We start from the raw sequence: 13,184 nt of genomic DNA on the forward strand, positions 1-13,184 counted from the left end.
TTATATACATGTATTCAAGCAATGCAGGTAAAACACAGCGAGGGGTCTTTTTCTCTTCTTACCTTTGGGTCAGCGCTGAGGAGCTTGAAAGCTTCGTACACCTGCCTCTCTTTGACTCCGCCTCCAAGGTCGAGGAAGTTGGCAGGCTTCCCTCCATGCAGGTCGATGATGTCACATGTGGCCATTGCCAAACCAGCACCATTTACTGCAAGTATTCCAACATATTAGCTGGTTAATAATTAAGAACAACAGGACAAAATGGGAAAAGTATATGTCAGTGTTTACTTCCAAATCAATGCAAAAATGATTAATATGTCAAGAGTTTTATTTAACTTTTTCATATAAACCTTATTTTTGATGTATACATGTAAAAAGGAGTACAAGGTTGATTAAAATGACTGATTGAAGTGTATAACCTATATCCAGGGCTCTTATTGTGAAAGGCTATCAGTGTGCACTGTGGACAAGGCTCTTATCCCTGATTGCTTCCTGCATGTGGCAGACCACTGCTCCACAGAAATTCCAAAAATACACAAAATGACAACAAAGACAGATACTATAACCATTTAAACAAACAAAATGACTACAAAAACACAAAAAAACAACAACACATTATAGAATAGCTCCAAAGACACACAACTGTCAACAAAAATGCAGAAAATGGCAGGAAAATACAGAAAATAACAACAAAAACACAGAAAGTGACCACAAAAAGGCACCAATCAACAACAAAAATGCAGAAAATGACAGAAAAATACACAAAATTACAACAAGAACACAAAAAAATAACAAAAACACACATAATGACTCCAAAAAACAGACTGTTCAATAGTCTAAATGCTGACATGACTGTTGATAGTGTGGCCCTCAGATCAGATAAATGCACATTCTTGTGGCCCACACTGTGTTACAGCTGCCCATCCCTGAGATACAGTCAGGTACAGTTTAAAACATTTTATGTATGTGATGCAGCAGTAAATTTATGTCAAGAATCCCTTTTAATGTTTTTCAGAGAGTTTCTGTCCTGCTTGTTCTGAGTACAGGTGGCACATTAGCTGTGCATGTGCAGGGTTGAAGATTAGAGATGAATCATATTTAGGTGTGTGAGGGCAAGGCCGTGTCTACAACATATAAGTTATCCCTTTAGTATGATAAACGCCCATTTTGTAAATTACAGTAGTTTTAAAATGCAGAGCTTGAAGCAGATCCCAGAAGGTAAACAGCTTTGACAATTAAAATAACTTGAGGAAAACATGACATCCACAAAGATCCAGAAACTATTCATCCCCATTGAGTGCATACACATGCCTCATGTAAACTGGTCAAGTCATGTGCAATCTCTGACCTGAAGATCCACAAACGACTTCACAATAAAAGGGAAGTTCCTTTTAAGGTCTGTCATCTTGGTGGCTTATTAAGGTTTCCAGCAAGCTGGAGGGTTGTCACAGATTTTAGAGCCCTAAAGAGCATGAGTTTGGGGGCAGGGGCGATGTTAAAATGGTTGTGTGAGTAAGCATGACGAGGAGTGTAGTACAAGCAGATATCCAACATATTTACGAGGCTACGGAGTTGAAGCTGCAGCACCTGCTAGAGCTGCTGTACAGCGTAAAAGCCTTGATTTATGACAAGAGATGGGACCTTAAATGAGAATGCTAACAATCTGGCTCACAGGAGACTTTCCGGGTGGATTATAGCTAATTAGAGCACATTGGTTACGGCAGCATTCCTTCTGGAGTCCCCAGAAAGCTGCTTGTAATGTGGACTGGAGGAAAATCTCACACAGCATTAGTTTGACTGAGTTTTAACTGTGTCCGAACCTTTAACTAATGTGACCATAGAGACACATTAAAGCCATATGCTGGCAGGGGGTTCACTTACAGGACCATTTATTGAATGCTAAGTGTGTGCATGAGTAAAGCAGGTGTTCTGTAACAAGATTGTGCAGCCGTACCAAAGCAGGCGATGTTCCCGTCCAGTCCGATGTATTTTAAGTCCCATTTGGCCGCTTCCATCTCTGTGGGGTCACTCTCTGTCATGTCGTCCATGGCAAACACAGCTTTCTGACGGAACTCTGCGTTATCATCAAAGTTTATCTTGGCATCGAAGCAAACGACTGGTGGGGAGACATGGAAGAATGTAAAACATACACATGGAAGGAAAATGAGGAGAAAAAAAAGCTGCAGTAACACAGCAGGTGAACGGAATGAAGGGGTTAAAAAATGAAAAGCTAATTATGCTACGTTAATGAACTGGGGTGTCCCTTTGGTCTTGCTGGCCATAATTATTTCAGGGGTAGGCTCACTAAGGAATGCTTATTATAACCATTTGCTACGAGGTTCTCAACCTTGGGGTCAGAACCCCATTAGGGGTCATGAGACACTGGGAGGGGATTGCCAGATACCTTCAAGAAACTAAGAATATTTTCTGAACAATTTGAGCTAATGTTTGCTTTCTTTTATCCTTTTTCTGCAACTACATCAAATTTACCATATTTTTATCTATTTGCATCACTTTTCTTGCCATATCTTTGCTCTTTTTAATGCATTTTTGCAACATTACTCCCACTTCTCCATCAAATTTCAATGCGTTTTCTGCTTTTTTCCTCCACTTTCAAGACAAGTTCAGCACTTATTAACCCTTTTCACCACTTTTCCACCTAATATAACACATGCTGAGCCATTATTGTCACTTTTAACATCTTTTCACCATATTTCATGCTTATCCTGTTGCCAATTTAACCACATTCATGATTTGTCATGCTCAGTTTGGACTAAATGTTTCTACTTTTTTTAAATTAAACTTCCCCCATCTCTCTCCCATATATACACTTTGAACCCTTTTTACAACTTTTTCTGTTCATTTTTGGCCACAATAATTTGCAACTTTGAACCAATTTCCGTGGTTTTTAAAATCCCATTTGAGCACATTTTCTTTTTTTTTTTTTAAATTAAAACAAGGATTTACTACTATACTACTATACTACTATATATAATTTAGCACAAATAATAATAAACTTCCTGGATAACAGTGGATATTATTCTGATAAAAAAAATAAATGTGCTTATCACAGATTTTACTGACTTTATGAATGGTAGCCAAAAAACTCTCCCCTTTATTCCCTCATATAGATGGCCCTGTCTCCATATGACTGCTTTTCAATGTCTATGTTTAACCACCTTCAGGTACAGTGGGGGTCCCTTTATTTTGGGGGTCGCAGGCTGAACAGTTTGAGAACCACTGCTCTACAAAATGCTGTTAAAGTGATTTCCTCAAAGAAAATTACTTTTAAAGATCCCTGAAAACTGAGAGAAAAGCTCCAACTTCCATAGCAAGATATGACTAGTTTTATATTTTTACAGTTTTTGGTGATGAACGTTACACAATGGTGGTCAAACTAAGAGAACACTGTAGCTTCAGGCTGTCTATACTTGCTGATGTCTTTAATGGCACAGAACATTTCACTTTATGCAGCACCGTGCAATATAAAGCAGCTGGTGGTAAATTTCAAGTCCCTGGTGCATGGCAGCATGATCAGCACACTAAAACCTTGCAATTAACGGAAAAAAAGGCTTTTTAATGGGTCGGCTTATAAAGACTAAATCTCAAGCAGTCCGTTATAGACCAGCAGATGAACTACAGGGCCTATATTAAAGTTCAAGGTAAAAGAAATTCATTTTCAAGTTGTGAATAATAAAACGGTTTATTTTTTTGAAGCTTCTAACAACAAAATGTACAATATCAAGCAACAAGAGTCATCAGGAATCAGACTTGCTTGCCCAGCAGATATAACAGATGTTTGATTAAATCAAGATTGTGGGACTTTGGAGGTTGTGTTTACAAGGAAAATGAGGCAACGACACCTGTCCATTGGCATAATGAAGAAAACCAGACTCATTAGACTACGCCACCTGCTCTTGGACTTGATTTGATGATTACATGCCTATTGTTAATACTGTAGTTGTTGCTCATTTTACCATAACCAGCATTACAACCACACTGGCTTGCCTCCCTTCATCACGTCTCTATGAGATGTAACACATCTCATCAGGCCATCAATTTCCTTCTTTAAAACATACGCCACGGCGACAACAATTAAACATAATTTGGTAGACACATTACTTAAAACAGCTGGAGACGATAACTTTTTAATAGGTAAAGATCAATAAATCAAAGATAATTTATTCACAAACCAAAGTAGGTTGAAATTGCCACTGAAAGTCTGTCGTAAACACTCAGGTTTGTTGATTAGTCAAAAAAGCTTTAACATTGCATCAGAGCTCCATATACGGATGAATACAAGTGTTTTTACTTCATTCTTACCGTGATTTCTTGTATTTCTTTGCCAGACGAGGACGACAATGATTTACTTGACATCATTTTTGCTCTAGTTTCGTCCCAGTATTCACCGTGATTTCACCTTACTCCGTGAGACATTCAATTTCGGCCAGATTTGTATCTTTCTGTGTAAACCCCAAAATAAGGATACACCTTTGTTTTGCAGGAACGTTTAGTCTGTGTAGAAACCCAAAACCCAAAATCTGCCAAAGTGACAGAGTTTTGGGGGAATACAGAAGAAACCACGGTAAGAATGAAGTAAAAACAGTTTTTGTGCATCCGTCTATGGGACTCCACGTCCCACAATGCAATGCCCAAAAAAAGTCAATAAGAGACTGCTTACAGTGGAGATTTCAAGCTGCAATTTCAACATTTAACATATTTTTTTCCTGAATGAATTATCTCTGTCTCATTTATATATTAGGCCTATAGTGTGTTTTTATGTTAAAAAAAAATAATCCAGCAGTTTTAAGGTTTGTCAAATACTGGCAGAACGCTTAGTCGGGATCAACTCTCTCGTCTAGTTTATTTACTTTATGTTTATTTACATGTTTATGTTTAAAACTGACAGACTGGGAACCATCCATGAGTAGAAATATTGTGATAAGCTTCTAAATAAGAGATCTAGTAACGCTGTAAAAGCCTAATATCAACAATGCTAAACCTTTTAACTTACAGAAAGTAAAGAATAGGTTCAATAATGGGTAATCCTGCTTATTTGCAAAAGTGAAGAAACTCATGTTCTTTTAATAAAAGTAAAAAAACTTCCAAGCCATAGCGAGGGAGCGCAGCAACATATGGAAATAGGATATATGCATGCTGATGGAATAGTAAAGGCAAACATAAAGATGCACTTTACGCAGCTGGCAGACCCTCCTGGGAACTGGGAGTGGGTGTACACACTCCGGTGTTCTCCAGTGAAAGTAGCTTTCCCACGACACATTTCCTTTTGTTTTTGTTTTGACACATTTATTATTGCATTCTATCTACAAAATGAATTCAGCTATTACCAAACGGGGAGTGAAAAAAAAGAAAAGAAGAAAAAATTACAAATTTTTCACCCTTGAGATATTTTCCTATTCCTTCTGTTGAATGCCTGCTGGAAAATGGCTTTGCTCCCCAGCGACGTGTGAACAAATCGAACCAAAGAATGTGTTGATGTTAATGTGAAGTCTGTCTACAAAGCCGCATTCAATCAGAGTGACTGCATCTTCTTGCTACGAGGAAAAGAAACTTTAGTCTCTTACTCTAAATCAACCACAAGAGAGGAAGTTTTCATTCTTAATATCAAAAATATATAAGAAAAAGTGTCTCCTGAATGTTTCATAAAGAATACTTGAAAGCTTTAGAGAATTTTAACAAAAACGGCTTTATTGGCACTGTTTGTCTCGGGTTCATTTCAGTTTATTATTGTTCACACCTCTCTTCATTTATTTATATTATTTCTTATTTGAAGTTTGTGTTACTCCCCATGTTTTTTTTTTTTTTTGTCCAGTACATTTTCATCTATAGACTCAGTTTTGCCTTTATAATCTCTTAGAGGTGCAGGAATAGTCTTCATTATATAATAACTCAGGTCTCTATTCGTCCTGTTATCTCAGTATTACAGGTTGTGTTTAAGTTCATAGTTTGGCCTTGTTGGAAGTAAGGTTTCTGTTGATTTTTGTTGTAATACAAAAAAGGTACAAGGAAGCATGCTTGTAATTAGAGGGTCGCTGGTTTGAATCCAACCTGGGTCATTACGGTGGGGTGTTGAGCATGTCCCTTAACCCTAACTGCTCATGTTGTACATCTGTTAACTGTAATTTGAGTGATTTGAGTAATATTTCAGCTGGGCTTTAGAAGGCCTAGCGTTTCTACCTCGTCTTCTCGGCCCGTGGGTCTGTTTTCCTAAAGTCTTGCTTGTGTGTGTATTAAGTGAGTAAATGTCCTTGCATCTCATCTTTCACACTGTTTATTGCAGCGCAGTGTGTTTGTTGATCAGTCTAGGATTTTATCTGTTATTGCACTCCATTCAGTCTGCACCATTTTTAAGTGTTATGAGTAGCAACAATGGGCAACAGGAGCCATCCACCACCAGACCAGACCAAGGCTTCAGCCATCTACCACCACGTCAGGGCTTCAGCCATCTACCACCAGGTCAGGACTTTAACCATCCACCACCAGGTCAAGACTTCAACCATCCACTACCAGGTCAAGTCTTCAGCCATCCACCACCAGGTCAAGGCTTCAGCCATCCACCACCAGGTCAAGGCTTCAACCATCTAACACCAGGTCAAGTCTTCAGCCATCCACCACCAGGTCAATGCTTCAACCATCTACCACCAGGTCAAGTCTTCAGCCATCTACCACCAGGTCAAGGCTTCAACCATCTAACACCAGGTCAAGTCTTCAGCCATCCACCACCAGGTCAAAACTTCAGCCAGCTACCACCAGATCCAGGCTTAAGGCTTCAGCCATCTACCACCAGGTCAAGGCTTCAGCCAGCTACCACCAGGTCAAGGCTTCAACCATCTACCACCAGGTCAAGGTTTCAGCCATCTACCACAAGGTCAAGGCTTCAACCATCTAACACCAGGTCAAGTCTTCAGCCATCCACCACCAGGTCAAAACTTCAGCCAGCTACCACCAGATCCAGGCTTAAGGCTTCAGCCATCTACCACCAGGTCAAGGCTTCAGCCAGCTACCACCAGGTCAAGGCTTCAACCATCTACCACCAGACTAAGGCCTAATGGCTTCAGCCATCTACCACCAGGTCAAGGCTTAAGCCAGCTACCACCAGACCAAGGCCTAACGGCTTCAGCCATCTACCACCAGGCCAAGGGTTAAGGCTTCAGCCATCTACCACCAGGCCCAGGAAGAAGCCATTCACCTCCAGGACATCACCCAGGCTCCGGGCAAGACCCGAGGCATACCACTGGCAGCGAGCAAGACCGAGGCAATCCACCAACATCAGGCCCATGGTAGACCACAGCAACTGGAAGTGGGTAGGCCTGAGGCAAGGACGCAGGAGTCCCTGGTTGATCATAAATAATCTGCGGTAGATTACAAATATTCATCGTACTTCCTAGGAAGGCCCAGTGTGAGTCGTTGAAGAAAAACTTTTGTGTAACTTGTGTCAGAAGAAAGAGGTAAACCAACAAACTGTATTTAGTCAATTAGTGGAGGAAGTTTACGAGCTTAAAATAATAATTGTGGAAAAAAAAATAGACAATGAAAATACTAGAAACACATGTTGAACTGGAACAGTACACAAGAATGGATGATGTGAGTAGCTTAAACATGAAACACCGCACTCATGCTAGAGTAACTGCAGCAGCAGGAGAATGGGATGATAGACCCCAGAAGACCTAAACAGCTTGGACCAACAGGTCCCACTGGTTTTTGAGTCTAAGCACATTGAGATAGACAGTGAGAGTATATCTGCCTGTCATCCCCTGCCGCAAAAGGATAACATTCGCAAAACAAGCCATTATAATTAGGTTTGTCAATAGGAAAGTAAAAACTGAACTGCTGAGAAAGACTAAATAGGTTAAGGGGAATGGGAGTGTACATAAATGAAAATTTAACACAACAAAATACCTCAGGCATAGCGACACAAGCAAGGGAAAATATATTGTACAGTTTGGATTACATTACTTGGCATGCCTGAAGAAATTAAGGTCTAGTAATCAGAGAACAGGAGGAACTTGAAAAGTTTAAATGATGGCGATCAGTAATTAGTGGGACTACTCAGAATCACCTACCAACTCGGTATTTGAGGTATAAATATAGCACTAAACACATGGATATATTATTGGATATAGCATAGTATATATGGAATATATGTATAATTCACAGATGAGCCAGAACTTAATTAGCATAACCTCTTAATTATCGTACCATACCATCAATTTATGTTGACTCTTTTCAAACAATTCCTTTAAAAAACACAAGCTACAGTTAACATTTAAAACACCTGTATTAAAAAGGTTCTATTTAAGCTTCTGTTACAATTCATTTAAATGTGAAAACCCTGAATCTAAATGTGGAAATATCTTAGATTTCATCATATCATTCATATCATTAAGAAGCTAAAGTTAAGGTTGTAGGGTAGATAAAAAAATGCCCTACCAAAGGAGCAAACAAACACATTTTCTTTTACATTCCAATCATTGGTGCACAATATTTCAAATGCAAGCACAGGCATGAAGCTGGAGTTATATATTGAGCTCATTACTGATGTAGGTTTTCCTAAGGGAAAGGCAACAGCACTGTAGGATTTCACTGAATGATTTGCATTTTAATGCACTTAGACAACAATTCCCAAGTCACGAGCTGTGTCTTTATGGATTAAGGGGAAAGAACGAAATGCACTTGACACGTGAACATTTTCCGAAAAAAAGAAAAACAAAATTCTGTTGCAAGGGGATTAGGGACGGAGCTTTCATCGTATTGTTTTTTAAAAGTGCTACAACTGAGAGAATGCTGTATGATTGGAAAGGCTAACTGCTAATTTACAGCTCCATTAATCACACATTAGTAATGCTTTTTCTCCAAACTGTCACAGCCCTGCAGTCAGTGACAAATCGTGCCTCACACTTGAAATAAACTCTTGTTGATTGACAATAGGGACACTAGTTATTACATGTCTACATCATTAATTAATTCAGAGTCTTCAAACTGTCAGCTAGTTTCAGTGGACTCAACCTGTATCCAGTGAGGCTTAACAACAGATACTTCATTACAAATGATCATTTCTTAATCGTTTAATTTGTGATTATCTCCTTTTTATGTCGTCAATAACACTCACTGGGCTTGAAGGTCTGAAGCCTTCGCTGAAATGTTAACGTAATTTTCCCCTCATAGTTTTATTATGTATAAATTAGTCTATTAATTTCAAGTACTGTAGATGAATACATGTGAGATTAACACTTTATTGTTATTTTAATTCGTGTAATGATATTAGTAATGTTTGAGTCCTTAGTTCAAACTGTTTGGTAAATGATGTATAGGGTTTTCATTAATCATCCATGAGTGGTTAGTGAGCATCAAATATGTCTCAAATGAATGAGAAATTCTGATGCTGTGAGTGGAAGTATTTCAGAAAGATAGTTTAAAAGCACATAAAAACATAAAAATAAGAAAATGACACATTTATCAGTATATCTTGTTGGTATTTGACAAGGAAAACAACAATAGAAAAAAATGTAGTTAGATCAGAGATTAGCAACTTTTATCACAGTGGGGGGCAACAAAAATATGACCGTCTGATCTGAGGGTCACATTATCAAGAACAAAGGTTTTTTACATGTTTTTGTTATTGGGTATATTTTCCTTTTGTATACTTTTATTAATGTTCTGTGTTTTCTGTTGTTATGCACCTATTATTAGTGTTTTTGTGAAATGTTTTTGTCATTTTATATATCTGGCTCTCATTTACTGTGCTTTTTGGAAATTTTTTCTCCCCACAAGCTGATGCATGTTTATGTGGAATTTTGTGATGAACAATACGAGATGACTATTGATGTAATTAGCGCAATATAAATAAAGTTGAATTGAAATTACTTTTTTTAGTGTTTTGTTTTATTAAAACAAAAATATAATTAAAAATTAAATATTGTTTTAATATTTTTACATTAACTATATGTCGTATTTTACCATGAATTACTGTTTTAATATTTTAACATTATATATATTTAACATTTTAACGTTGAAATATTAAAACATAATTTTACAATTCTAGTCATTGTAATATTTTAGTTGTTGTTTTGGGTGAGATAAGTCTTTTATTTCTTTTTTTGTGTGTGTGTTTTTGTTGTAACGTGTCTTTTTTGTTGTCATTTTGTCTGTTCTTCTGTAATATTGTGTCTTTTTGTAGAAATTGTGTGTGTTCATTTTGGGGGACACAAAAAAATAAGACAAAGGGACCCCCAGGTGGCCAGTTGCCCGCGTCTCAGTTAGATAATCTAATCTCATCTCTGAGTGTTGATGAACCACCAAGTGAATGACAAATCGCAGCTGCTGTTCATAATACTCCATTGCACTTTAATGACGGACTACAAGCCTTCAGTTGGTTTTTAATCAAATAGGAAACATCAGCAAACATCAACATGCTGAGAAAACACAAAGCAATGCTTCCAGCTGCAATTTAGAGTTTCATCTCAACGAAGTCAAGCGAGAAAGTGGCTGATCTCAGTGGGTTGCAATTACTGTACACGTTCATACCCTAATAACAGTGTGTACAGTATCTCTTGTTGAGTAATTGTTTAGGGCAAATCTGAGCATTGATGCAGGATAAAACAAAGCGTTTGGGCTTATTTTGTTGTTTTTTAACTTTTTTTTAATTCAATGTTTTTTATTGCATTTTTAGTTACCTTGTGCAACTTCTGGTTACATTTGTGTATTTCTGTTTTCAGGTTTTTTTTTTGTTTTTTTTTTGAGTCATTCAGTGTATTTTTGTCATCATTTTGTCAATTTCTCTGTCATTTTTTGTGTATTTCCAGTTCTCTTGTTGTACTTTTGGTTAATTGTGTGTATTTCTGTTGCTATTTTATATACTTTTGTGCTAATTCTGTGTATTTATGTAGTCCATTTGTGAAATGTTTAGGTATTTTTTACATTTTTTGAGTCATTTAATGTATTTTTGTCATAATTTTGTCAATTTCTCTGTCATTTTTTTGTGCATTTTCAGTTGCCTTGTGCCACTTTTGGTTAATTGTGTGTATTTCTGTTGCTATTTTTATATAATTTGGTTTTATTTCTGTGTATTGTCTTCTATTCTTTTGTATATTATTCAGTAATTTTGTGTATTTTATAAATATGTCTGTGTTTTTTTGTGTATATTTCTGTAATCTAATTAATTGTTTTAGTCGTTTTGTTAGTTTACGTTGAGGCATAAAATTAAACCGAGTGCCGTATGTAGCTCCCGGGCCGCCAGTTGACCATGTCTGGTTTAGGGTATTTTCATACTTAAAAGCACATTGGCACAAAACACACAATGATTCAATAACCTTTTGGATATGTATACATGAGAACACACACACACACACACAAACAAACAAATACCCTCTGTGATGCACGTTACCTTGTCCTTCGGGAGTCTCCCCAAGAGGATTGATTTCTACTTGAGTGGCGTCGACTTTCAGGAAGAGATCATAGAGCCTCTTAATCTGATCTGCAGCCTGTAAGGTCCACAGAGGCCAGTGATTACCTGATGGTTCAGTTCTGAGCAGTCGGCCCCACCAATGCCACTCAACCTCCCACACAGGCTACATGAAGCATCGCAAATCACCTTCACCATCACTCGCCGCTCGCTTTGTATCAATGCTTAACTATGAAAGGGAGGGTGTAACGTACTGACAGTAAAAAGTGCAGTAACAGAACAAAAACTAGGCAATACATAAACATGTTACACAAATGATCAGGAGTAAATATATGACGTCATGGCTAACGCATGTATTCATATTATAAAATAATTGAATTGTAAAATATATGGAACATATTTAAATCAATAATTATAAATAAATAAATATACATTATATAAAAACATATTTAATTGATACAAAAAAATCTGACAAAAAAATAAATTAGGCAGAAAATGTCAAAATGGCCAAAAAATGTCACTTTTTTATTTGATAATCTGATAATATATCAATGGAACATTTAAAATATTTTATAAATCTTTGAGCAGGCAAAAAAAAACTGTTAATTAAATCATACTTCAATTGCTCTATTCTAGTTTTTAAGGGTGGGGGTGGGGGGTTGTTTGTTTTTTTACAGATTGTAAGATGAATGAGTAACCAAATTCGTTCGAGTGTAATTTGCACATTGTGTTTTTTTTTTAATTATATAATTAATTAATTTACCCCGCAACCCTGAAATAGGACAACGCAGGTCAGAAAATGAATGGATGGATGGATTTATTTATTTAATTAATTATTGTTGATTGTTTCTGTTTTGTTTTTGGGGTGTTATTTTTTTTGTCTTTTTTATGTCTGACCTACAACTCTTTGCACAGTTATCTATGTAAATATGTATTTTTGTTTCTATCTGCTCTTGTGTTAATATGTTGCTGCAAAAGTGAATTTCCCTTCTGGAGATCAATGAAGACGTATTCTATTCCAGTGCATGGGAAAGACTCAAAAGGTGATCAATGCACCACATCCAAATTACTCTTAGTAGCGCGGCTTCCACATTATGGGTGAATGACAAATAAATAAAATCGGAATTTAGATAGAGGTTAATATAAAGGCCTTTTTAAATAGACAAATGTCACATGCATAAATCTAAAATTGCTGTCCCCACATATCCAATAATTTCTCCTTTGGTCACCTTTCTTTTTTAAATTATGCAGTGAGGGAGAAATGATTCATTTGCGTTATTTCAATTTCTTGTTTAAACACTGAGAATTTAGTCTGGAGATAAAAGCTCATTACTGGAACTCATGTCCTAAGTCTGACCTCAGGTAAGGGACAATAGCTAGGTTTCAGTCACGTGATTATGATGACACGCAAAGGGGAGATGGAGGGCAGGAAGTAAAACTGGAGAATACGCCTATGGAGGAAACGGTTGCAGAGAATCCGCATTGCACCAATTTAGATCCAGTTTCAAGACAAAAATACAAACAATTAATTAACAACTATGTTGGGCGTGACCCGTATCTCATGAAGACGAGTGAGTTTTCCGACCATCAAGGCTGTTGATATCACAAACTATCTGGTCCTTCAGACGTCCTACTACACCAAACAGCAGATGAAAACCTATAAAAGTATGGAGGCATATAACTTTCTTGTGAGCGGGTGGGTCCACAACCTCAGTACCAAACGGCTTATGATGATTATCGTTTGGTCTTCGCCAGGGTGAGAGTT

The 13,184-nt window shown here is 37.2% G+C and overlaps 1 protein-coding gene across 1 annotated transcript in view; it reads right to left on the reverse strand.

Moving 5' to 3' along the window:
* The window catches only part of suclg2 (succinate-CoA ligase GDP-forming subunit beta), a 179,348-nt gene that overhangs the window by 89,470 nt on the left and 76,694 nt on the right, over window positions 1-13,184 (reverse strand). Inside the window, exons 7-9 of the mRNA XM_028447646.1 lie at window positions 11,402-11,498; window positions 1,952-2,113; window positions 63-205 (exon numbers count right to left, since the gene is read on the reverse strand). Of these exons, the coding sequence (XP_028303447.1) occupies window positions 63-205; window positions 1,952-2,113; window positions 11,402-11,498 (402 nt within the window). The remainder of the gene's footprint in view (window positions 1-62; window positions 206-1,951; window positions 2,114-11,401; window positions 11,499-13,184) is intronic.

Source organism: Gouania willdenowi, chromosome 5 (genome assembly GCF_900634775.1).
Source record: "Gouania willdenowi chromosome 5, fGouWil2.1, whole genome shotgun sequence".
Lineage (NCBI taxonomy): Eukaryota > Metazoa > Chordata > Actinopteri > Blenniiformes > Gobiesocidae > Gouania > Gouania willdenowi.